The 27,995-nt window shown below is 38.1% G+C and overlaps 2 protein-coding genes across 2 annotated transcripts; one reads left to right on the top strand and one right to left on the bottom strand.

The window, feature by feature from the left end:
* Window positions 1-4,460: 4,460 nt before the first annotated feature.
* LOC103709260 (plastid division protein PDV1) lies at window positions 4,461-7,610 on the top strand. Its single transcript, XM_008794558.3, has 2 exons — window positions 4,461-4,908; window positions 6,875-7,610. Exons 1-2 carry the CDS (start codon window positions 4,588-4,590, stop codon window positions 7,391-7,393), a joined length of 840 nt encoding a protein of 279 aa, XP_008792780.1. The 5' UTR covers window positions 4,461-4,587; the 3' UTR covers window positions 7,394-7,610.
* An 11,466-nt stretch (window positions 7,611-19,076) lies between these two features.
* On the bottom strand, window positions 19,077-21,495 carry LOC103701359 (ethylene-responsive transcription factor CRF1). Its single transcript, XM_008783399.4, has 2 exons — window positions 20,835-21,495; window positions 19,077-20,448 (listed from the first exon to the last, which is right to left on the bottom strand). The coding sequence occupies exon 2, from the start codon at window positions 20,420-20,422 to the stop codon at window positions 19,403-19,405; it is 1,020 nt and encodes a 339-aa protein (XP_008781621.4). The 5' UTR covers window positions 20,423-20,448; window positions 20,835-21,495; the 3' UTR covers window positions 19,077-19,402.
* Between the last annotated feature and the right edge of the window lie 6,500 nt (window positions 21,496-27,995).

Below are 27,995 nucleotides of genomic sequence, written 5' to 3'. Positions count from 1 at the left end.
GTAGACCTGAGCATCAGTCGAGCTGGGCAGGCTTTGGGCCATGCCGAGGTACAATAGCAAGGTAAGTACGTTGGGCTTGGGCCCAGACCACTGAGAAATGAAACATCCTATGCCTGATCTGACCTGATAACTCAGGCTCATGCTTGGCTCAAACCAATCAGACTTAGGACCAACCTAATCCAGGTCCAACTCATTCAGGGGGACGGGGGAGAGAAGGCGAGAGAGAGAGAGAGAGGAACCTTTAGACAGGAAGGGGACACCCCAAAGCCAGTGACATCACTGGTCAATCAGGAGGAAGGTGGCGTTGACAAGGTTCTGGGGAGGGATGGGGGCCCAACGGCAGGAGGGCAAGGAGCATGGAAACAAGTGATTTGGGTGAGAATTTTCACCCCAATCCCACCTTTCCTTATTTTAATTTTAATTTTCAAATTTAAATAAAATATATATTATATAATATGTAAATCTAACTGAAAATATAAAAATAATTATATAGATGACTATAGAGTTGGACTAGGAAAAAGTTTGCTGAGCACGAGCTCGAGATAGGCCCAATTTCCAATTGGCCCAAAAATTTTAGCCCAATATGTGAAGCCGAATCTCTCTGGGCCAGCCTGGGGTGAGATGGGCTGGTTGGCCCAAATTTGCTTAGGTCTAGCGGGCATGATGTCCCAGTCTTGTTCCTCACTTCTAGGTGTAGACCTGATTGAAAAAGATCCATGGCTAAATCCACCAAAATCCTTCCATAACCATGGCTTTAACTTTGCATGGAACTCCAGATCTTGGATCAAATATCCTTCTATAACCTTTATAATCGATGACCTGGCACATTGCCAATTTATCATTAAGTTAGTACCTGCCATTTCTGCCCACCTATATCAGCAAACTCACAAAATTAATCTCTAGCATGTTCATTATAAGCTCTAGGCACCAAATAAATTCAACATTCACAATTTTTGAGGCATCCCATTAGTATTGCCAAATCATTTAAAGCAAAAAAGCTGTTTTGGCGTTTTAAGTGCCTGTATCTCAAAAAAAAAAACTCAACAACATCAGGCGATATATGTAGCTCCTCTTTTTTCCAACCTTGATCAATTCTAATCTGAAATGGCCTTACACTTTCAATGGTCGCCTTCCACAACCTCTGGAGATACCCATGTTAGCCCATATACAGGATCAACTAGTCTAGCCCTCAGATTAGAACTCTGTTATATTGCTTGTGGCACCTCCTCAAAACTCCAATCCACCCAGATCATTTATATCCATGATCCTACAACATTAAACCATCTTCCCTGTAGTCTTGCATGCACTTTTACAGTTCAGAAAATGATGCAGCACTGATGATCACGAGAGAGGCTGCTACGGCGCCAGAACAAGAAGATAGTTGCTGACGGACTGTACACGGGAGAGGATGCTGTGGCGACAAAACAAGGAAATAAGGGGAAGAGGGAGGAATAGAAGAGGGAAAAGAAGGAAGGAGGAAGAAAGAAAAGGAGGCGGGGAAAGAGAGAAAGAACGTGGGAAGAAATTTTAATTCATTTTCATTAAATCCTAATCATGATGAGAGTCTGCTATATCTAGAGCCCAAACAAGAACAATTAACATAAAACTCCTTATACAAAAAATAATTTTCAATAAAGCCCAAAATAACACAAATAAAATCCTATAACAATAAAATACAAACAAGCTTATAAATAAAATAAAATGAAAATAAGATGGTGGACTAGACGGGCGGATGATCAACTCTAATGTCTCCATCAGAAAATGTCACTTATCCCTAACCCTGTTCCACCTTCCACCAGAATATTGGGAGAGTTGAGCTCTATTTGTCATGTAAATGGAACTATAATAATAGATATAAAAGGTTACTGAAGTTTAGACAATACAACCACTATAAGAGCTATCATGCCTTTTAGGAGTTAAAATCCGCTTTTCATGTTGTGCATGATATTAGTTGCTTACTACCTGCTAAGTAGTGAAAATTTATAAAAGTGACCGGACATAAAACACACTAGCATCTAGCCAGAATTAGGAAATGGATGTCCTTCATCCTTTGCATCAATGCTTCACTGAATATACTAATGTACAAACGACCCGGAATATATGAAAAAGAATATTCTGCCTATTCAATATAAAGCCCCAAGCTAAATAGGTTTGGGATGTAATCGGGTCGACGGGTTAGCTAGGGTTGGGTATTTCCAACCTATCAGCAGGTTGTATAGGGTTCAGGTTAGGCCTTATGGCTCCTGATGTAAACTCAAACCCATTCAACTCCAAGCCAACCCACCCTATTTAAGAGTGGTTGTCCTGTCAATCAGATCTAGAGAGATCTTTTCAGGATAAGTGGAAATCTAAGATAAAGAGATAGGGAAAGCACTAACGGAATGGCCTAAAGGTACTTACCAGCAAGGATCCTTTTATCCAATCTTAATTGATGTAGATTGAAGTACTTTCAGAAAAGAAATTTCAATTTCAAAGCAAGCTGGAATCCCATTAGGATGTATTTGGGATTTTAAATTTGATTGATAGGAATTTTGGAGGATATAAGTGTTATTTGCATACTGCATAATTAAAGTGTCATTATTCCTTCTATCAGGTCCTATTTTCACAAATCAAACTTTTAAGACAAGCATGATGGATGATTAGTGAGGTTATGACGAGGATGATGAGGAAAAGAGAAATAGGACTTTAGTCCTTTTTTGCGGTAACAATTCATAAAAATTGTTACTTTGCCGAAAACCTGAATGTTCCATATCCCTTGTATCCATATAACTCTGAATCCTCTCTTCTTGAGCGAGAGAATCAGAAAGTACCGTGATGGATCTTGTTAAAATCTTTTTCTAAGTCAATTTTGCGAAGAGTTTCCTTCATTCTTTTTGTAACAAAACAATTTTTTTTCCATGTTAAGGGTGGCAATAAAAGGAAATAATTTGATAAACGGTAAGATAGCAATAAAAGGAAATAATGCACCTCTCTCTTTTGTAAACGCTAATATCTCTTATCGAACTAGAGAGTTCAAATGAGACCGTAGACAATAAGCTAAAACTTTGGTGATAACCTTAAAAGCACTATTGAGTAAACTAATGGATCTAAAATTTGACCCGTGGTATCAAAACAATGTCAAAGTAGTTGATGTTTTCTATTTTAGCATTGCTATGAAATATCTAACTATCTAAGGGCCCATTTGGTTGAGAGAAATATGGCATGAAAAAATAAATTTCATATCGGATTACCATATTTGGTACAAAAACAAATGTCAGGTTTTATGTCTATTTTTGTGAGAGAGAAGCTAAAATAAATACCACTAGAGATACACTATTTGGCTTTCCATGCTGAATTACTGAGTGAAAATAATCTGAAAAAACCATTTATTGAAAAAAAAATGCCCTCACTTATATTTTATTAATATTTATAATAATTATATTATATCATTAATATTAATTATATTAATATATCAAATTAATATTATATTAATATATTATAAATATACAACATATTGATTAATAATATTTATAAATAGTACTATATTTAATATATCAATATATGTATTATTAAAATATTAATTATAATAAAATAATTAATAAATATTTATTAATTATTCAATAAATATAAAATAAGATTTATTAAAATTAATATATTTATTTATATACCAAAACATACTAAAATTTATTTATAAGAAGAAATATATTTTCTAATAGATGTATACATTAATTTACAAATGTTTATTAATTTATATAAATATACTTCAATATTCGAAATAGCCTAATGTTGATATAAGTGGATCATAAATGACCAACAAATGGATTGAGAAAAAAAAATTATTACTCGAATTATTCGTTCAAATATATTATTAAAAATTTGACAATATTTCTATATAATATTACATTTATCTAAACACAATAATCTTCTCCTGATGCCATTATCCGTAGTAATATTTTACCAACCAAATATGAAAAAATTTATTTTCTTCTATAATTAATTTGCCGGGTAAATAATTTTCAGAAGTCGTCCGACTGCGCACCATAATCTAATATACTCCAACCAGAGGAGCCCTAAGGAAAAATCTCTTTAAGATCATGGTATCCAGATTTTTGAACATCTTTCAAATGAGAAGGACTCCAAGAGCTTTGTCAGCTCTATGAACTTGCTCAGTGGAAGGATTCTGAAGAACAACAAAGCCAGGAGAATCGTTTTGTAGGAAAGCCTCACAATTAGGCGCCTTAACACACTGTTCGCCAAGCCTAACTGTCTCCAGGAGCCCAGCTGCCACGAGGTAAGTTGATTTCATTTTAAAACTTGTCCGAGGACCAGAAGCATCAATCCATCGCGTTCGCTCGTGTGATGGCCGTGGGCCAGGATCACCTGCCACCTTAGGCGAGCTTAATTTATTGACGGTCCAGATCACGGCTTATGTGGACCCCGTATTGCTCCGAAACTCTCGCCCTTAAAGGCCTCCTCTCCTGTGCCCCAGAATTCCTGTCGCTCTCGCGCTCCCCTCGAATCGTCTCCCCCGGTGTCTGATACCCGAATCGAAGAAAAGAGGACGACGCCGAAACCCTAACCCTAACCGTAGCCCTAGATTGGCTCCCGATGAGATGGGAGATGGAGATGGAGGAGATCGAGGCAGTGCTGGAGAGGATCTGGGACCTTCACGACAAGATCAGTGATGCCATCCACGCCATCTCCCGCGCACACTTCCTCAAATCCATCAAGGCCCTCAGCCATTCTGCCCGGGAGAACAAGCACCCGCCGGCGGCGGTGGATGGAGGGGACGGTGAGGCGAGGAGCGGGTTCGTGTTCGTCAAGGATTTCCGGGCCGAGGGGGACGAAGCGGTGATGGCGGAGGCGAGGAGCCTCAACGCCATCCGGACCGCCCTAGAGAACCTCGAGGACCAGCTCGAGTTCTACCATGTGAGCTCCTCTAAAGTCATGTTTTGTTCCGGTTCCTTATTTGCCTATTTCAGTCGTTTTTTGCTTGGGAACGAAAAGGCTAGATTTTTATGTCTAATCAACGTTCGAGTAAATTTGCTGTTCCGGTTCTTCATTATTTTTTAGATGAGGAAGTTTGTGATCAATTGCATAATTCTTAGATTCGTCATTTTCCTCTTTTGTAATATTTTCACGGGGACTAATTGCGGGTTGGGAGTTCATAAATTCATTTTAAGAATTTTAAAAAGACTATATTTTGTGCGCTGGAAGGATGAATGGCACTCAGAACTAGAGAAAAATTCTTACTCGAGAAAATATTTGGAGCTTATAAAATGTTAAAATTATTTCAGTAATCTTTTACCTTCAGTAAAAATTGATCCACAAGCTTCCTAGTCTTCTGACGTATATGATCTAGCATTCTATTAACAATTGTGTTCCTTGTTTATGCCTTTTTCCCACGTCATTACCTGTGAATGACCCATGTAACATTGTTGGCCAGAAGCTCCCACAGGTTGTTGTAGTTCTATTTAATCAGTTATTTTTATTTTTTTCAAAGATGTCAATGGATTTATTGTCTGGAGGCAAAATCAATAATTTACTCATGCAAAACAAATGAACAATGCAGCGGACCTTGGATCAACTAATTTACTAGCTATCAAAGATATTTATACGTTTTTATGAGATATCAAGTGCAATAAATTTCTAAAATAAATTGCTGGATCTCTGATGGAAATGCCAAGCAAAGGAACTCTGAATTTTTTCTTTTTTTAATGCATAATTAGACTACCATTCAAAGTTCAAAACTGTGTTGGTGTAAAGATAAAGTGAAAAAGAAAATGGCAGGAAAAAGCAACCTTGAGAGAGCTTAAATGTGGTGACTGCCTGATGGTCTGGGCCTTATGTAGTTGAGGGTGAGCCCTTTGTTGTGGGTCTCAGGCGAAAGTGTAACAGGCCTTATAGGTTGGCAGGATTAGAAGATGAAATTAAAGAATGTGTCCCATTGGAGGACTACGGTCTATCTGTTTGCTGCAGCGCCAAAAAAAAAATAAAAAAAAAAGTTTACAGTTTCCTTGATCCTTTCAATGCTGTCAAGTGATACCTCCTATAAATTTTTCTTTCTTAACTTGTAACTGTGTATTGTAAAAGATCCAGACCAGGGTTGTGTAAATGGGTTTTCCTTCTCTGGTTTCATACATGGTTAATTAGTATAACGAGATCTTCATTCCAGTTTGGATCATTTTGTCCCACTATTTACAAATTTCAATTTTACAATGATTGTTCCATTCTACTTCTTTTCTCCATCTTTAATTGGAAAAACCTAGACGCTCTTTTACATTCCCCCAGGGTATTGTGGTGTTCTTAGTAGTGAATCATTTAAAGTGCACCATGTCACTTTTTTCTACAAAGTACAATTTATGTTAGTAGATGTTTTAGGATAAGAGGACTTGTGTCCATGAGAAAATTTGTTGTCATTAGTTTCTGTGGCCTACTGTTCTGTAATCAACATCATGAACAATGTTAGTAGATTGTTTCTGAATTTTGGTTTTGTCTGGGAATATGCTCTTATACAAACAAGATTGGAGTGTGAGAGATTGGTTGCAGCACCTTGAGAATTATTAACTTATCCATGACTTATATTTGCTTAAGGACAACCATTTATGTTCTCTATGCATATTGAATGTATGGTTTCTTCTTTTTAAATAAATCTTGCAAAGGGATCTTCTTGTCTAAAAACTCTAAACAAATTTTACAAAAAATTGAGTCTAGAGTACTAACTCTTGTTCTATGCGAAGATGTATTCATAAATGACATGCTATTGTTAATTGTTGTTTAAAGTTATTGATCACAGTTAGAGCAATTTGCATTTTGTCTGCAAGACTTCTGCATATGGGTGTATTATATTAGGTATGTCTTTAACATTGAGTTAACATGTATTATTGCCCTACAGACTGTACAATCACAACAGCGGGCAGAACGAGATGCTGCTATAGCAAGGCTAGAGCAAAGTCGCATTATTCTTGCAATGAGATTGGCTGATCATAAGGGAAAGAAGTACAAAGTCATTGAAGAAGCTATGGAGTTTGTTGGAGATGTGCATAATACTGGCCATTTTGTCTCACCAGAAAACCTTTATGAGATGCCAAGGAATCAGGCAGGTGATAATTTTCAAATTCACGAGGGAAAAACGTCAAGTGTCATGATGCGGATGTTGATTTCCAGTTTTGCTTTAGCTAAGCAGTCATTCAAATTGGAAAGTATTGGCAGTGTGCTAGGGAACGCTGCTGTGTTTGCTGTAAGTATGCTTGCTTTGCTACAACTGCATCAAGTGGCTTTCAGGAGTGAAAATCTACAGATACAAGATCAGACTTTTTACAGGAGGAGAAATGAAAAGAATATTTCTCAGTTGGAGAATTCTTCTCCGACTAGTCGGATGAAGCATTTTGATGTATTATCAGCTAGGGGCTAGGTCAAATATTTTGAGTGCTTGGAGTGATGCTTGTACATGTTGTTTTGGATTTGTTAAGAGCAATTGTTGTCGCACGGACTTTTTGATCATAGTGCCTTCTAACTGTTGTATCACAAAATCTGTAATCATATTCTGCTTAGATTAGTAGATTTGTCGTCACCTCGCTGTCCTGATCATTTTCCAGATTGATCAATTATGATCATATGAATTAGTTTGTCTACATGGAAAGAATGTGTCTGATAGAGAGTGGGTCAATATTCCTTGTCAGCTTACTAGAATGTGTGTTTTTCTGTCAATCTTATTGATAATTGGAGTATTGCAATAAAATCAAGATCCATCACATGCCTGGATTATTTTGCCAGGAGGCATAATTTTTCATTACCTGTGCAAGCATGGTTGTTTTGACATCAAGTGCCTCGTGGCTCTATATGGCATCATATTTTTTTTTCCTTTTGTTTTCTGTTTATCATGGAATGAACAAAATCTCACTCAAAGTTCATTAGATGTTTCTCTTGTTTTGATATGGTGAAGAAGGTTGTCCGGCAAAAGCAGATTTGTAGAGGCATTTCAATGTCAAACTTTATATTTTTCATGTGAATAATAATTACAATTCATATCTAGCATTTCAGTGGATGCTTAAGCTCTTAGTAGTTTTTAACTCGAGGGTAATTCTGATCGTGAAGCATATATGGGTATGTAGATATTCTGTCAGTGGAAGCAGGTGCAAACATATGTGGGATGATCAGTCATTCTTCATCTTTATTTAATATTTATCAAAGCTCACAATTTTTAATCAGGTATTCTAGCCTGCATCGATTCAGCTTGCAGCTTAAATTCAAAAGCCATTATATTATTTAGGTCTTTAAGGTTCTCCAGCCTTCTTTATACCTTTCGTGTATTCCTGGAATGGCATTTAATCTGACACCCGTCAAGGTTCTCCAGCCAGGTTCGTCTCTTTATCTTTTTCTAAAGCAAGCTGTCCCTTTTCTTGTTCTGTAAGTCTCATCTCTGAAATTCTCCCCTTTCCTCTATTAATCTGCCCTTCTTATGTGGCCTTTTCTTTCTTGTGCACATATTTGGTGCAGAATTCTTTGAAGCAGGTGTAAAACTTCACTTATAAGACTGTGAACCGGGGAATTGCTTGATACCTGATGGTGTAACTCTGGAGCATGCAAATTCCTGTTGTTGAAGAATGATATGGCCTGAAGCCAAGCCAACCTTTCTGCAATTATCCTAAAGGTCCATTGGCCTTTGGAAGCGTATTATTTGCAACACTAGCATCGACAACGGGCACAATCCTCGCATATATTTCTGGTATCGCAACATTCTCAATTTCTCACTATTGAGTATTTTCATGGATCGCCTTTCACCACACGACAATTTACTTGTCTCCATCTTGCCAATGTCATGAAAGGCAGGCAAATTTGGTGGGCGATTGGGAACTCATCTGGATCTCCTCATGGATTCTGTTAAACATATTATCCTCTATTTATTGTTTCTGAGAATAATGGTGGGATTTCCACTGATCATTCCAATGAAAGTATGCTCAATATTATTAAAAGCAGAAACTCGTTAAGACAGTGAGGTGGTGCAATCAACGGGAAATGGCGTAGTTTTCTCCATTGCATCACAATTTAGATGAACGTAATTGAAGTTTACTGGGCTGTTTGTAACCCCAAACTAATGCATGTTATCTCATGGAAGTTGGAACCATGTAGCCAACTTTTACGCCTTCTGTTTACGGAGCTATCTGGGGCAGATCTACACTTGAAGGCTATCTGAGCTAATTATTTATATCTTTTATCTTTTCCGACTTTGGCATCATAATTTTAATCAATTCAGCCACCAGGAATTTATTTTCCACTGTTGTCCATTAGCAACCACTTGGAGATGATCCAAAAGACCAAGCAAACATGATTGTTCTCAAGACTATACGCTCAGCCCAATCCGTATACATTGCAATACGCTTGGCAATTAAATATCAGGTCGGGCTAGAAGCGTAAATCACCACCCCCGAGAGAAACAATCTTGCTTTACAAGGAGCTTGCGCCGTGTTTGGTACTGTTTTTTCTTTTTAACCTATACAAGTAAAAATATGGAATCTGATGCAGAAAATATGTTGATTCTCTCCCTTTTTTTTTTTTTTTACAACCTCCATTGTTTTTGAAAAAAAAATACTAAAAACTTTTTATTTTTTTTATTTTTTTAAATGGTTTTTCACCTATCTTCTTCTGATCTCTCTTACGCCCTTGGTCTCGTCGCCCATGCCAATTCTCATCGGCCGTCTCTATCTCTCCACTCAATGCTAAGCTGCTATCCATCTCCGACCGTGTCACCAGCCCCATCCCCGTCTTCCCTTTGCCACTCCCTCAACGGCCTTTTTACTGGCTATCAAGCTCTTCCTCGTTTCCAATCATATTGCGACCCCATCCTCTCTCCCTCCCTCTCTTTTTTTAGAAGGAAAAGAGTGGATAACCATGTTTTCAATTATCAAAAATTTAAAAAATATAAAAATAAAATTTTTGTTACTAATGTTTTATAAAAAAAATGATAATGACGCAAAATGCAACTTTGGAATACTGTTACTGATTCGAGACTCCATCGGAAGAAAAAAAATAAAAGTGCAGCAAATAGGAAAGCGTACAGTATTTGAGAACTTTAGGTTGCCGGCAAATCATCTTAAATCACCGGTCCCGTGGGTGGTTCATCAGTTCAAGCCGTCGGGTTCGAAGGACTCCAATGAGTGTTGACTTTTGACCTGTGAAAAGCTAACGAACGGTTATTCTTGTGAGCGAATCTTGGTAGATCCGGTCGCGTCCCGTATCACAGATTTGTTTTGGTGGTCCTCAACTGTTAAAACGTTCTCAAGCCTAAATGGACACCTCTTGGATTGACCACTCTTACAACGCATCCAATCCGTTTACAAAGCGTTTAAATGTCAATTTTCACCTCAACCAACTTCACGCCTATTGGCATTTGTCATTTGGGGAGCATAAGATATATTGTCATGGACTTAAACTTTAACTCAATATTATCTACACAAAGGAGCTAGCCAATACACACCAATGGTAGAAATCGAAATTGCAGCTAAAAAAAAGGCACAGAGAAAGATAAAACAATAAGCTCAGATATGGAACTATGGCCATGCGAAAAGCAAAATGATGTGTGGTTGGGTATCTTGGAAAGTGGATGTCTCCAAATATATTTTCACCCCTTACATTGTCTAATGTCTAGGTTAGATGAAACATTTCCATGAAACTATCTTATGCTTCTTGTTAATAAATCTCACCGAGCTCAATTTTCTCTTTTTTTTTAAAAAAAAAAACTGAACATTATATGATATGCAAGACTTCAATTGACAAAGTCTTTTGAACCTCTGAGTCATGTTACGTAGGGCCATATCTTTTGACCTCACGCCTAAAAAAGACTCTTTTATATATTTTTCTCTTCCCTTAATATATATATATATGAGTTGGACGGACTATACATATTGTATTAATTCCTTAAAAAAAAGTTAGTGATTCAAAATTAATGATGGACTCTATAAATTCAAGGTCTAAATTATTGAACATAATTTACACTATAAAAAGTATCTAACCAAAATTCATGTATCTTAATAGTCTCTAACCTAATTATCTAATAGGTGTCGAAATAAATCATTTCAATAGTATAATATAATATTTTACTATGGCCTAATCATCAAACTTAGTAAATTTAAACATATTTATATTTTATGATGTATAGATCATGATCAATAAAGTGTATGTTTTTAATTTATGTCCTATCATATATTTTATTATAATAATGCAACTGGTGACATTTATTTTGTACCAACTTGACACATGTGTAGATCATATTCAATAATTTGACTCTTCAATTTGTATAGCTTGTCATTGATTTTAAAATTATTAATACCTTTTACAAGAAATTAAAGTAAAGTTTATAATTCCTCTCTCTCACACACAAATACATACATGTAAATATGCATATATATGTACATAAAATATTTTAATTGAAAGATGACATATCAGAAATTCATTGGCATATGTGGTTGGAGCCACAAGCTACTTTAAATGCTCATATTTGTTTGCAATAAATCAAAAAATCGTGTTAAAAGAAGGAATGTATCGAATAGCTCCCTTTGTTCCTTGCTGCTTTATGATGAGAAGTTTTGCTATGAATGTTTTCATAGTCTTATAGGGTTCTAGTTCTATAAACTAAATAAAGTAGTGTTTTCTGATACATTTCTAACATTAAATATTCTCTGTAATTTTCAACCTCTAGGTGGCCTTTGTAGTATAAGGAAAATGGGAACAGAGAAAGCTAGCAAGGTAGCATAGCTATACAGATGTTTATGTTATATTCTGTTTATTTTTCAAAATTTTTGGAATGAGCTACAAGCTAGAATAAACTGTCCACTTCTTGTGAAACGATAAAACTACCAAATCATAGATGTTTAAATACATGTTTGTTTAAAATGACAACATTCATATACAAAAATTCCAAAAGAGAGAAGTGGTTTGCTGATCGGAAGAAGAAAGATTTTCTTCCACCCGCTCAACTCAGATCTCTTAAAAAAAAATTAGAAAAAAATGGAAAAATCTCGAAAGTAGGACTTTAAGTCCTTCCTTTAATTGATCATTAAAAAAATAAGGAACATAGCCTCTTTTATAATGTGAGGTTCGTCCTAACACAATTTGGGTCGGATTTCTCTTTCTAATTCTAGTAGGATCCTTTTTTCTTAAATATACAACTTTAGTAAAAAAAAAGCTAAAAATCTCAAGGAGGTCTATCCTAACTTCTACATCAACTCTGCCTTCTGTTGTTCCAATAAATTCTTATCGGATAAAAGAGATATGCTCGGTCAAAGTCTTACCGAAAAACAAACTTTCAGTTTAACCAGCCAGTTTTGGAATCTAAATGGTAAAATTTCATCTCAATTCAATCTCCTAGTTGTATATCTTGAAGAGATAAACATCTCAATCGGGCATCATATGGCCAAATTATGGTCTTCTAAAATTTGGTCTACGACTCGGCTTTTCGATGTAGTGGATCTCGCTTTTGAACTATGTCTAGCCCTGTTGATGATAACCAAATCCTTCTAGATCATTTGCTCATATATAATTCTTCTAAAGATATAACTGCTGAACCGTGGCAGCATGGGGTCCGCGGACATAGCAGCGTGATCTATGTGGACAAAGGAGTATCCCAGAGCGGCTAGAACCAGTTAAAAGAGCACACAGTGCTGCTGATATGAGCTGGCACGAGTCCACATATCCATGCACCATGCAGTGGAAATGGTAGCATGGTCCGAGCGCATTCAAGCAAGCAGAACGCATGAGCACGTCCAAACCAAGGTGTGGGGGAATGAATGATCTGTGAATTGCTGGTGGAGGCCGGTGTGGGCCAAGTCAGCAGAGCTCGCTTGCTGAAAGAGATTGTTGGCGGAGGCTAGTGTAGGCCAAGTCAGCAAGATTCGTCCGTGGTGGAGGTCGGTGTGGGGCAAGTCGCAATCGAATGTCAGAGGGACAGTTGGGATGGTCGGTTTAAAGATCATGGTTAAACCTTCACTAACTCATGAGAGCTGAAATACGGAGTCAACGTTTACATATGACAAAAGATTCAGCACGAGATCTTGAGCTTCCTTGCTTCCATCACAGTTCCTGTTGGTAGGTGGCCAAGCTTTAGCCCATTCCTTGCCTCCTTTAATTACCAATCAGCAACGCTATTTGCCATGGAGGTGGGGACCTCCAAAATTGGACGTTTGCTCTGCATTACACGTGGTTGTTTTTCCAGTGCATTGCATGCTGTCACACGTGGGACTAAATTGGCTGCTGGATTTGTATCCGTAGCTGCTCCATGGGACAATTAGATTATAGGTGTCGTGGTCATGCAAATGGGCTGGCCCGCAGGCACGATAAATTTTGCACCATCTCTGGGCTGGTCATTGAGCTTTCCTCTTTAAATGATCCAGGATCTTCTCCATTTTGCACCATGTACTGCGGCATGGTCCTAAATGGCCACCACATCATCCAATTACGAAGATGGATGGCTATCAAATAGGGGCCACGATGTGCAGCATGCAAAACATGTCGTTATAGCACACAATGTCAGTCTTGTTAGACCGCATAGGTCTTTATGATTGGACGATCCACTTCCCATCTAGGGCTACACCATTTTTTGCAGTGCAAATCTCGCACACCGCAGAAGATCCAAACTCTTATTAAACAATGCTAACTATACTTGACTAATTGTGAAAAGAGAGAGTTAACATTGACTAATTGAATTTAATACTTCATTTTTTGGGATCTAGTCCACTCGGTTAAATTGTTAGCTCACCCTTAACCAATGGACATCAAAATCGGACTCCTTATCAACTCAAACACTTGGCCTGAATTGTCATCTAAATTTACAAATTAAGTTTTATAGTTCGAACTTTTTACATGCTAACATCAAACTAACTGAGGCAATCTTGGGAGTTCGGAGGCGGAGGCATAGAGAAAAAAAATTATGTTTCTAGATGGCTTCTTTGCAGATTAAAAATTAGGATACTAGGTTAAACCTCGTGCTCGTAGAAATAAATATTCATGAGAAAATATTCCTATTTTTCAGCTCTTACTAATAGACAGTACCTTTTTGATGCCTAAGTAATCTTTTCAGTGAGTCTGAATGTTTGGCATAGAGTGTTTATAGCCATGGAAAAATGGATCAATTAGTAATTGGCTAGGATGTGATCCTTCCAGTGTCTGGACAACGGTCGATCAGTGTTGGAACTTAGGGAACCCAGTGATTATATAGATTCAGTGTTTCATTTCTACGGCAAATTATACCCATGCTTAACTAAATAGCTATACCAAATTGCTCTGGGAGTTCTTAGGGAAGTCGCTGAGCTCATGAAAGAGTTCCAAGCAAGTGGCTGGATAGAAGCGGAGACGGCAATTAATCAAGTGAAAGTGGGAGTCACTGGACCAAGACAATCAACAAATGATACTCCATTTCACCTTTGGTTCTGATTGGACCGAAACACAACAATTGCACACCCCAAAGCTACAGTCATCCCTCTTTTTCCAGCCTAATCCCAAGATGGCCTGTACTAGTTTTCAAGCCTCCCTTTGAACCAGTATAAACTCGCATTCCCAGCCAACTATATACTTCTCACTCCCCTATATGACATCATAAAATGCGCTATGTTAGCCTCTATCTAATTTAATAATCACTTGTCAATCCATATATAACTAACCCCTATGGCATTCCCACCATCAGAAGATGGATGGCCATCGAGTGTTGCATAGCACTCTGCAGTGCAAATAGCATATCTTAGTAACAGGATAAAAAAAAGTTCAGGGACCACTCTTTGTGCTCATGGTCCCAGGGTTTATTCAGACTGCTCCTCCTTTCATGGAAAGCAACATCCAAGGAACAATGAGAAGCGTTGTGTGTTTGTTTCAAAACAAGTTATAATAAATTTCTCTAAGCAGATGAGTGAGTATTCAAAACAGCAATCAGCTAGCTCCAAAAGAATAGCACAATTAGACAAAAATTCTACACAATTAACTCACCAGGACCACCTATCAACCTAAACTATACTTCACAATGATTAGCTAGCTTATGTGCCCTTATCATTGGCTACTCCCTCTTTACGTTATTGTATATAAATGTGATCTCATTAACTTCATCTTTTAGGCAGCCAAGGAAATAAAAATCCTCGGTTTGCAGGATCTGAACTTCTTCTCCAAAAGAGAAAAATATTGAATGAAAAGAAATATTGAACTGCTTAAACCCGAGAAGATGTTCAGTGTGTGTCGAAGAAAAGAAAAAATTGAACGGAAAGCAAATACTTTCTATAACAATTATACAAAAACAGGCTAAAACCTGATTTATAATGCAAGCTGGACTCTAGCTATTAATTTTTTATGTCACGCATGAAGTCATGCCGGAGATATCCAATTCAAACATGTAGATATATTCTGGGTACCCACCTGGCCAACCAACAGCTACTATTCATGCCGCATGAAGGCATTCTGGGGACCTTCTCATCAACCAACAGCTCAAAAATGACATAAATGAAACAGAACTTATACATTTAGCAATAACATATAAGAAATGTATGTTTGTGTTTTTATTTCTTTTTTCTTGCTTTAATAATATATGCAGACCTTTTTCTGCTTTCCAAGTGAGGGTCTTTCTTACACTATTAATTCAGGTCGTGACATGAATAGTATGAATATCCAGCACCTAATGGTCCTACATTTTATCAAAAGCTTGAGAAGATTGGTAGCTATAATGACCTCACACATCACGAGGGCATGATCGCCCATTATCAGTATGGCTCAATATATATAGGTCTACTGGTGTGCCACAGAAGCTTGGCAACTTTCCAAACTCATCTTTCAGTTCTTAGAATACCCACACCAACTGGTAACACACAGCAAGACAGGCATAAGCTCTATGCCATGGCAAACACTGGCCACCACCTTTTTAGGAATGGAGTTGCTTAAAATGACTTCCTTCTCATAGAGACAGCATGCATGGGCAGAGGGTACTAATGCCATCTAATAAAGAACCTTTCCTGAGAACCAAAAAGCATCGAACTACTAGGACATGGCTTTGCATCAATTGATAAAACGTACTGATAAATATTACAGGCGCAAAGATAAAAGATGTGAAACATAACAAAACTGCATTAATTCCTTCCATATCATTAAGTTACACTAAAATTGCATGGCATTCTAAAGCTGCATTTGGAGCATTTCAGTTAGAATCTTGTTATTAAGCTATGTCTGTATTGAACTTCTCGTCAAACAGAGACAAAATCACAGAAAATCATTATCATTTCACCACATTGAAGAGATCCGGGAACATACTAAGTCCTTTGTTCGACCAGCAATGCTTAGATGCGACGCTTACGCTTCCATGGCTCTTGGAAATATATGAATATAATTATCCGAGCCAGCATGTCGCCTATGATCGCTCTTTTAGGAAACATATGGAGATATTTATCCTATCCAATGCGCTCGAATGATGCAAGAAGAAAGCCTGAAGTGTGAATAACAATGGTCATTTGTCCTTAAGCAAGACAGATGACTGTTTCTAATGGGAAGGAGTGGAAGCAGTCACATGCCCACACCCTGCTTTAGCCTCTGGATGGCATAATATCATCATTAATGCTTCATGCAAAGCCCTTCACTGCTGCTCCCTCAGCGTGACATCCTCTGACATCTCATGGCATGCTTCACAGGTCACACTCTCTCTCAAGTTTCAACCATGGGGAGAGAGCAAACTCTGTTTAGTTGCTATTGGGACTTGGGATCTAGTGACTACCAGGTAAGAATTCTGCAACCATGCTAGACCAGCCAATTGGATGGCTTGGCTTGTGCTGCGCGGCCAAATGGCTTGAAACCGTTGAGTTAGGTCTGTAGAGTTTCTGACTATAAAGTCTTCCTAGAAACAGTCCTCAGATTAGAGGGAGGTAGAAAGTAGGAGCCCCTGTTCTTATGATGGTGGGAGCTGTCATGGACCAAGCTACGATCAGTGTAGACGGGTTTTCCTTAAGAAGAATGGAAATCCCTGAGGTGCTGAGAGTGACTGCATCCCTCCAAGCCTTCCATAATTGACTTCAATCAGTCAACAAATTAAAGACCAGAGAGTACTCAAATCTAAGAAAACTCCAAGCATGGCTTTCTTTGAGCGTTCTTTTGCTTTTCCTTTGATTGCCTAGAAACAGGCCCATCGACCGGACAGTGAGAAATGACCTTGCTCTGAAAACCATGCACGATTGTAACCAAAAAAAAAAAAACATGCATGACCTCGATGGCCATTTTCCATATTTCCCTTTTATTTGTGGATGCTTGGCATGCTTACATCTAATCCAATGTTCTTTTCCTAAGTGTTCTTATTTCAAAGTTTTCAATAAATATGTTGTCAATAAATGATTAAACACTGCAAGCACTGCAAAATAACAGGGCCCAAACAAAGTACCATCTAGTATTGAGTCAAGTTAAAATGGAGAAGTTACTGTTTCTTCAGGGGAAAGAAATGGAGAAGTTAGTTATGAAAAGGTTGACATATATGCAATGAAAATGAACCAAGATTAATCTTGAATGATTGCGAAATGACTACGAACCAAGTATTGAAGAAACGAATAGGAAGAGTCATTCCAGCAAAACTACAGGATGTCCTTAATGTTTTTGATTTGATTCAAAACATCTGAAAGTATGTTAGGCGACTTTCACCTTAATGGTGTGGCTCCAATCCATATGGATGCTTAGGGCACGCGCCTAATCAACTCGCAGTTCTGTGGTTGATGTCTTGTACAGAGATTCATGCAGAGTGGGTCCATAAAAAGGCTTATGTGTCTCTGGTTCTAGTTTTCACAAGACCCAAGACAAGTAGGCAATGCTAATTTGTAATTTTACCAGTCCATGTAACCTTAGTAAAAGAAACAAAAAGAGGAGAATATTTGAACCCCTGAAAACCTTGATGAATCTTATCCTAGAACCGTTCACACGTGCTGCATCTGCACCTTAATCAACTTACTTTCCCTCAAAAGAGGGACCTTAGCTGATTAAAATGCGTGTGAGATGCCTTGTTGATACTTTGCACTAGTTTTTCTGCACACCATGAACACAAAAGCTCTCATTAAAAGAGAGGCCATCTTTTTGTTAAAAAACACAACAAAAACAAAGGCACACGAATCTATCTCATTTGGCAATTAGCAAGTGAATTTTTGAAGCCAAACCTCCCCACGGGCACTTTGGATTAGTCAAAGTGGGAAAAAAAAAGAAAAAAAAGGGTCCCCAAAAGATAAAAACTTTGCAGGCCATGCCATGCCCCCCAAACCAAATCATAAAAATAACAACCCTAACCCAGCTTTTGTCCCAGTAACCCAAGCCAACATACTAAACCCCACCAACTCTTTTCCTAACCTCACTTCTTTTGTCAGGCTAGCCTGTTGACTGGACCTAAAGACCAAATGGCCCATTCCACCGCCTCTTTCTTTTCTTCCCTTCTCTCTTCCTTCTTCTCTTTCTCTCTCTCTTCTTTTTTTTTTCTTTTTTTTTTTTTTTACAGCGGCTACTCATTTCATATAACTCTAACTTGAATACAACCAGCCAATCGCGGAAAAGGAAAAGATACAAAGGATGAGGAGTGTCTAATGCAGACGTCCAAAGAAAATCTTCGGAATGCTAGGCAACAAACGAGGCGACTCAGTCTGCTGATCTGTTCGCCTTCCTATCTGAACATCACCCATCAACTGGATCATCCTACGGATCTTCCGGATGAGGAAATGACCATCCCCAAACTGATTCGTCCCCCGGAGCCGGTCAATAACCACTATGAGTCTCCCTCAAGACAGACCCGCTCCATACCCAGTACCTGCCACACATAAGATATGCCCTCGCAAGTAGCCTGTAACTCTACTCCGACCACTGTAAATTCTGGCGTACACCGTTCTTCTGCTGTAATCACTCTACCAAGATGGTCCATGATCACAAATCCAGCTCCTCCAATCACACCATCCAATGACCAACTGTTGCCGAAATTTACCTTAAGAAAGCCAAGATACATAAAAAAAATTACACCTTTCGCTTTCCAAGTCTTAGCCCAAATCTTTTTAACGATGCAAGGCTCCTGGAGTACGTGATGCTCCGGAAGAGGAAAGGCCCCTCGCGGGGGAACAAAAGAAAACAGAGCTAAAGACCCGTTAAATGTAGACACGTGTGCAGTCAGCCATATCCATCAAACCCAATGCCAAAAAAAAATCTTTATTTTTAACGCAGACAAAATTCTTATATATTAATAATAAAAATATAAGTAAGATAATAAAATATCACAAAATCCGTTCCGTTACAGTTACCTCACTCGATATTCAAGGGAAAGATTTAAAAACAAAAAATAAATTAATAAAAAATAGAAAAGCTACTGTCTCTCTCCTCACAGTTAAATTTTTTTTAAAAAAATCAGCCGATTAATTGGCGTCCTGAGACTCTCTCTGTTTCTCCAAAAGTTTTAAGCGGCAGGGAGAGGATCGATTGGAAATAAATCACCAATATCTTGAAAATAATCATCTTCCTGCCATGTTATTGAGCCGAGGTTTAAATCGGAGCTCAGCATGACATCGCTCATGTCGCTGGTGAAGAAGCCGATCTCCGCCGAGTCCGCGAAGAATGCAGGCTCCGGCACGTCGAAGTCGATTAGTGGCACCTCGTCGAATGACATGAAGTCCCGAAACTCGTCCGGTAAACTAATACTGGCGGGGAGAATACTTGCCTTCTCGTCCGAGACTTTAGTCGGAGTTTGCTGCTGTTCTTGGGCGTCGTTCGCCTCCGACTTCTTTGCGGAGGAGGATGAGAAACCGCAGAGGACGGAGGTTGGAGAGGAGAGATTGGGTGACTCCTCACCGGAGTCGTACCCGCCGGAGACCGTGCCGTCGGAAAGGTTCTTAGTCGGAGGAGAAGGCTGGGTGGGAGCGGCGGCGGAAGTGGCGACTGAGCGAGTAGAGAAGTTGGTGGTGGCATCGGGGCCGCGGAGCTGGATGGCGGCGGTGTCGTACACCTTGGCGGCCTCCTCGGCAGTATTGTACGTGCCGAGCCACAGACGGACACGCCGCCGAGGATCGCGGATCTCCGCGGCGTACTTCCCCCACGGCCGGCGGCGGACGCCACGGAACCTCGGGGCCACCGGCGAGCCAGGCTGGTCCCCGGAGGTTCCAAGGACCGGCTTCTTCTTCTTTCCGCCTACCTTCCCGGATCTCCCCTTGTCGCCCGCGGCGGAAGCGGCGCCCTTGGCAGGGCGGTCCTCGAACCTAATCTCCTGGACATAGCGCTTCACGCGGCGGCGGAGGTAACAGCACTCGTCTTCGTCGCCGGAAGAGTCGGTGGCCTCGTAGTCGTCGCAAAAGATACGCACCATCCTCCGGTCCGCCAACTTGGTCGGTTCGCCGGAGCTGGATCTTGAGCGCGGCCGCGGCTTTGGAGTCACGTCAACGTGCTCCGTTCTCTTAACCGGCGACGAATACATCCTGTCCATCGCTTGAAAATCTATTCTTTTTGCATCTGTCATAATCCACCGTAACCCAACAAAAATCAGAAAAAAATCATTTTTTTAAGTAAAGGTCATGGTAAGAACGGAAAAAGAGGATTCCTGATATCTACGGGGGAATAAAGAGGGTTAAAAGAGATAAAGTAGTGATTGCCAAGGGAAACAGTGAAATTTCATGGAAAAGCTAGAAGAAAAGAGACGAAAACGAATACGAATTCATGTCCAAAAAGACAACGGATGCAATATAGATCATAAATCTCCACGGAAACAGGGAGAGAGAAGTCAGAGTAGGAGAGGGGAGGGGAGAAAGGGAAAAAGGCAAAAAAAATTTCCAGAAAAGCAGGGCCTAACAAAAAAAAAAAATTTACTGCCAAAAAAAACTGAAGAATTAAATTGTTACCTCAAAATCAATATGAGACAAACACCAGCGAGTTATGGCTGAGCGGTCACCATAGCACTATCCTTCAGGGAAACAAAAAAAGCACAAACTTATAGTGCAATCCGTATAAAAGAGACCAAGAGAAGGGGAAAAAAAAGGGAAAGAGATGAGGGAGGAAGAGGAATGAAAAGATAAAAGAGATGGAGGTGAAAGGAAGAGCTCCAGAGAGAACGGAGTTGAAAGAGAGAAATTGGAGAGAGTTATGCTGGAGGCTGGGGACATCAAGACTTGCTGTGTTTTATAGGACCGCAAGATGCCGAAATCGGAAAACCCGGCATTTATTTTATTCCCTAAATTATTTTGCCCGCTTTCTCTATACTCAGTTTGCCCCTGGCCGTTTCCCGCAATATATTTTTTGTTAGGAATCTTGATTTCATTTGGGCCCTTGGGGCGCCTTCCTTGATGGTCAAATCCTTGGTTCACGGATTAAAACTTTGGTAATTGGTGGTATTTTCTATTAATAAAAAAGCAGCCAATGCTTCTGTGCCAAATCCTTCATTTAGAGATGTTATTGGTATTTGCCAACTAATTGAATATTTCTCTGTCTCAAACTCATGACTAGCTTTATCCCTGCAGCCAATACACAAGGCTGCTTGATATAAAAAACCTGTCTACATAAAGGTCATAAAGCTTATTTCTATATTTCGAACCGTCGATGAGTTATATCCTTATAGAAAAGCTACTTTCATGTTTTGAATCTATAATATTCATATCACAAATAGAGCAATTTTACTATTGCGCTAAAGTCCACCCTCTAATAATTTTCTATTAATCTCTCAATTCAAAGAATTTTCTTCCCTTGCAATTTGCAAGTTATGTTTAAATTGTTGAGATAAAGTGACCAAGATAGGAAACGATAATGTTGGATTTCATAAATATTTGCCTCCATGGACTTAGAGATAAATTATCTCCTTGCAGGCTTTGATATTGTGAGTGAGTACCAATGAAAATTCAAATAAATTAAATAAATTTAGTCTGTTAATTATATATGTTTGAATTGCTGTCAATAAGCATAAGTGTTACTCCTATAAGAGCGTCCCCAGTACTTGATTTTCTCACCACTGCGGAGTCTAGAAAGGTCAATTGGACAAGGTCTTACCCCTCTTGCAGGGACACCATTTGCATATTTCGAACTTAGGACATTCATGTTACCAATGCCCACCCTCTAGAAATGCTACTTATATAGCAGTTATAATATTTAACAGAACATATCTTCAAGTATACTAACTTCCTATTAGAATTCTATATTAATATAGAAATTAAAATTTTTGTACATTGCACAAGAAAAAAATTGCTCGTACTAGATTGGCTTGCATAATCATGAGATCACGAATAACTCCAAATCATATTCCATGTACTTCAAAGGAATAATGTGAATATGGGGAAAAGAATATTCAAAAAGTTCAAGCATTTGAAAGCCATATATTGTCAGTTTGGTTGGTGAAATTTGAATCATTGTTGAGAAACTATACTATATAGAATTGGCTCGACCTTTGGAAGCTATTTGTATTATGGTATTGGCGGAGGAGACCCTAAATTTTAAAAATATCAAAATTTCTAATATCATTCACAAACCGTTTAATTATATTTTCATATGGAAGCATCAAATTTTTGGACATGATTATCTTAAAAGCCACATTGAAAAGGAATCTTGATTGATGAACTTACTGGTTGATCAATCTCTTCAAATAGCATACATATATACATACATACGACAAGCATTCTATTGCAAGGCGAGCCAACCAGCTAAACAAGCATAAGACAGTCAAAATTAATCGAATTTTAAAAGCCAATGTCCCCAAAGTCACTGGCTCACTGCACTATTCTTAATCCAACCCCTTGTTTTAATGTTTTACAGCTGTGGGTGGGCCTATCAACCTTTTTTGTTTTTTTGACCTCCGTTGAGTCCGTAACGGTAACTCTGGCTAATGTAAAGATTCCCAATAATTATATGTATATAATAAACTCAATAAATAAAAATAAAAACGTTAAAACATTACAATACAATGCATATTGGGGGCTTATGAGGTGTGTGCCAACTTACCAAGGCCATTGGGGTAAGTTTGACTGGAATTTACCATAAGCATTGTGGTGGCTAAAAACTTGGAGAAATTAATGGCGATATGCTGCCTCAGAATCGAACCATATATGGATGGTTTTGATTATATTTACCAATAAACTTTAGGGGTAGGTGAAGAGAAATGCGACTGTAACACGATTATATTAATCCCTTCCAAAAGTTTTCTGTCCAGACGAACGCGACATGTTATACGCATCCCTGGAATAGTGGTGCCGCAAATCTCTGGCCGTCCGATACAAGGTAATCTAGCATTCCGTTCGAGAAGTGACTTTAGAGCCAGCAACCATTGGGTGGGGGCTGCCTCCAGCTGGTAGGTCCGCCTTCTTGCCCAAGTAGTAAAAGAAAAGTATTTGATGAATGGCCCAAAGCTCCTTATTCTACCAAAAATAAAAATAAAAATAGAGAGAATAGATAAGGCTCTAGAGACTGGCCAGTCTATGATCAAATTATTTTCTTTTCAAAAAAAAAAATAGCATATGATGAATGGCCTAAGATTAATATTAGGCGATACAATTAGTTGGGTCGAGACCAGCTTAATGTTGCACAAAGCAATAGAATATTGGAAATCTCGACCTATATATAATATAAACCTTTGTAGCCTAGTTGGACTTGTAATGTAATTTGCTGAACATAAATTGGTCCACCGATTTGACATAATCTGCATAATTCATGTATAATTAGGTTAAGCTGGATTTTTCTAGACCACAGGCAAGATCTTTCCATACTTAATCCTAATTAGGTGTATTAAGTTAAAACCTTGATTTCCATAGATAAGAAGATCTTGCTAATCAAAGATAGGTGTATAAACAAATGAGAAGACCACCTCATAATCAGCAATGTTAGAACCCATTTAAGTAGTTTCTAATGGATGCCTAATTGCATGCATTTGGTTATTTGGGGAACAGGAGCCAATCCAAACTCCTTGTGTACTGCCATGTCAATTTACCAAGATCAAAGAAGATGACAGCTTCTCATAGTATGTGGAACCATGACAAAGATGGTTATAATTGTAATCAAGCAACTGCAGATGATTGGAGGCTCATTTCAAAATTATGTAGATATCACGCATCAAACACAAGGCCATTGGCAAGATTGGATGACATCAGGATCATAGAAGTAGGGATATTTAGATATTTAATTTATCATTATTGAGCTGACCAAGGCCATGGTCCACTGACCTATAAGCCTGTAGTACAAGGGCACTTTCGTCTAGAAAATCTAGCTAAATGTGACCTTAATGCGGGGGAAAAGCAAAGTCCTTAGCAAGAAATAGTGGCTTTAGAGAACTAATAAATCCTAGCATATAGGTCACATAAGATTAATTTAGACAATTAATGGCCAGCCACATAAGATTGTGAGCGTTGCTTAGGCCAGAAATGGATGGGCCCAAGAAGGCTTGGAGGTTTGCTAGGTTGCGTGAGATGAAAGCTGAGCCGGTTGGCAACCAGTCTAGATTTTTTCCACATGACATATCTCTTTAGAGAGGCAAAAAGTACAGTCGATAAGATGACAATTTATGCAGCCAATTACATCAGCTATATTATGGGAGTCTATCTTTTTTATTCCTTCTCAATTTAGTGGAAATTTTTTCATAAGACTGGCATGGATGTATTTATATAAGGAATTTATAGTATGCTGTACGTCCTTTTTTTCTCAGAAGGCCAAGGCTGAAAAGAATGTTACCTTCGTTGGCGCATGAAACAAAGGGAGCCGCCCGGCCTTTGTTCTTCCCCCCGCGCGCTCGCCCCTCCCGGTCTCTTGGGGCCCTCCTCGCACTCAATGATTCAAAGTCATTTGCTCCTAAGATTCTTTTTGGCAAACCAGAGTTTGCTTCTTTTCAGACCACTCATATTTATCATCTGATGACTTGATTGCTTTCCACTCATATTTATCATCAGCTGATTGGATTGCTTTCTATTCTGTACATCATTCAGAAAATTTTTCTAAAAAAACCTTTTCAGGCCACTCATATTTATTATCTACTGATTCGATTGCTTTCTATTTTGTGCATCATTCAGAAAATTTTTCTAAGAAAGTCTCCAATCTGTTTTTTTCCTGTCAATTTTTTATTTTGACCTTTTGGATGTACTCATGCGCGTCGGATATGAATTACCGAGGTATACAAAAAAAAAAAAAGTACACGGTGAACACTCCAGCTGACACGTAAGTTGTTTTGGATTAACATTAATACGATTTCATAGGTATATATACCATTCACATTTAACTCAAGGTTATCACTAGACCAAAATCATGATAAGAAATAACAACTAAAAAATTACCATGTAAACATTTTTGACCGCACTTTACAAGATTACACGGGCCTTGACCTTTTAATGGTCTTTCGGTGTCATCAACGAATTCTATTATAGTTTTATTGATTTTTATTTTAGTTTCTTTTGAATAAATGGTTTTTTGATCTTCAAGTGGGTTTTCATTAACGGTGTAACAACAACATGATAATTCATATATTAGTCTCAACTGAAAATTGGTACCTAATGTAGCTCTCCTATATTAAATAGTGCTCTATATAAACACACGAAAGATTGTCGATATTTTTACATGATGCCTTTGTAAGCAGGCTTAGATTTGGATCCTATATTTACAAATTCAATTTTATATCTATCAATAAGGGAGGACAGTTACAATTGGCGATGCAACATGAGGATCATAAGAAATAAAGTATCCAGTGATATTAGCCATATATCCAAGAAGATATAAGAAATTCCTACAACTTGGATCCAGAGGATTAAAGTTCTTCAAACGGTCAAAGATGCCAATTGCAGTGGTGCAATTAGTGGACGTAGAATATTGAACTCCATAACCATTAGTGTGTATCGCAATTTGAACCAAACATTACCACTAAACGTTAAAGGAACTTAATTGCACAGATATATATAGAGCATGAAACAAGATTCTAATCTATACATTTATTTTGCTCTTCTACAAGAATAATTCTTAAAATAAGCAAGGATTATTATGAGATTATTGGGAATAGTTACCAGATCTAACTAAGCCAATTAACAAGACGAGGGAACTCAACATGACCTCACCATCATAATGACTTGTTCTCTCCAATTATACAATAAATAAATGGTTTTTGACAAACAAACAAAAAATAAAGCGTAAGACTGCATACATCTGATCCTTCCAGATCCTATGACACCAAAAGCTTGGCTACTTTTTTTTTCTTTAAATGATAAAGTGTAAACCTACAAATTGATTTGTTGGATATTTGCAATAATGGCATCCACTTTTCCCAACTAAAACATGGCATACTAGCCTCAGGACTTCTTAGCTTATTGCTTAATAGAGCCAGTCTCGATTGTTTACAAGAAGTTAGGTGGAACCACATAGTTAAATCTAATCCCAACCATAGACATATCAAAGACCATTTTACTTTTGGAATCATTCCGTACAGTCTAGACGTTGAATGTATTGATGCATAATGGATTAGGGATTTGCAAAACACTTTGGGATGGTGGACTGGAGGAAAGTATAACCCTAGAAGTTATATTATCTTGATATCAGTAAAGATATGAAAATTACGACCAATATTAGAGAGATTAATGGAACAGGAGGTCCAATCCCAGTCCATTAACTAATATATAATCATATGACTCGAGACCTCGACTCATGGACATCTCTTCATATATTTTTTTTCATTAGAAGAAGCTTGTATATGCTCGACAGTACCACCTATGAAAAATTGTGTGGACAAAAGATTGGGTTTGTAGGATTTAGATCCCAAGTGGAAGTGGGAGGGAAAAGACCAGTGGAGCATGGAGAAACGAAGGCAAATCAAACACCAAAACCCCATGCAATATAAAATGAAGATGCCGAGGCGCGGCGATGCAGACGACCAGGCACAACGGACAGGTCGGGAAAATCACCAATTTCGACAAAATCGGTGGGTCTTGGAGGAACCCCAAAGGCCGCGGCCATGTCCTGCGGCTCCGAGTGGGACAGTCCTTGCAAGCACCCTTTTTTTGTTTTGGCCTTTTATTTTAAGCCTGTTCATGGCGAGTCCCTAAGAGCCACATTAAGGATAAGTCAATGGCGCATCAGGCCCTAGATGTTTTTTTTTTTGCCTTTTTTTCAACTAAGCAACAAACCCCACTCCCTCCTTCACTCGTAATAATTTATCGTGACAGGAGAATCCTTGGTGTTCGGTTCGTGCGACCGAGCAGAGTCCAGCGTTCACACGTGCAAGTGCATATCGTCCAGCTTGGCTTCATTTATCTTCTATAATAAGCAAGATCCTTCTTGTAGCCTTATCATCTAAATCTGAAGCGTGGTTTGTGTCACCTCTTTTCCATCTTATGCTGCTATATATATATATATATATATATATATATATATATATATATATATATATATATATATATATATCTTATGAATCCATTATAATGATTGTTTCTACATAGAGGCTCAACTTATGCAAAATTCTTTATTGATCGTGAAGATATTAATGATGGAAGTTGCTACTCAGCCACTTACCTTGTATAGAGTTCTTTATTCATTATGTAGATATGGAAGTTGACGTGTTGACCATCATTAATTAAAGTTTATTGTCTAATATGCATCAAATATTAAGTAAGTATTAAAGTTTATTACTTATATGCAACAGAAGTTTAACTATTGAAATTTTATATTTATTATAATTTATTATATTATTATATTATATTTTGAAAATAATTAGAAAAATGAGAAGAACATATCCAATCGGACATGGTCAATATTAATTATAGAATTTTCTGCAATGAAAATTCAGTTTGTGTAAGGTTCAGGTATCATTGACATAAATATTAATGGTAGGAGTTTCTACTTGGACATCATTAAAATTCGTTGCTTAATTTATAATAAAAATGGAGTTATACACTAAATTTCTCTATTATGGTGCTGGACATTGTGGTTTTTCTTGATTTTATCACTGCTACAGATAGTAATGGACAATGTACATGGTTCAATTGATTTATCAAAAAGCTTCAACAAATGAGTTCATCCTTTAAAAACACTTTCCCCTTTAGATTTCTCAAGAAAAA

Source organism: Phoenix dactylifera, chromosome 9, assembly GCF_009389715.1.
Source record: "Phoenix dactylifera cultivar Barhee BC4 chromosome 9, palm_55x_up_171113_PBpolish2nd_filt_p, whole genome shotgun sequence".
Classification (NCBI taxonomy): domain Eukaryota; kingdom Viridiplantae; phylum Streptophyta; class Magnoliopsida; order Arecales; family Arecaceae; genus Phoenix; species Phoenix dactylifera.
The sequence above is the reverse complement of the archived record's forward strand: the minus strand, read 5'-3'. Positions and strand labels throughout refer to the sequence as shown.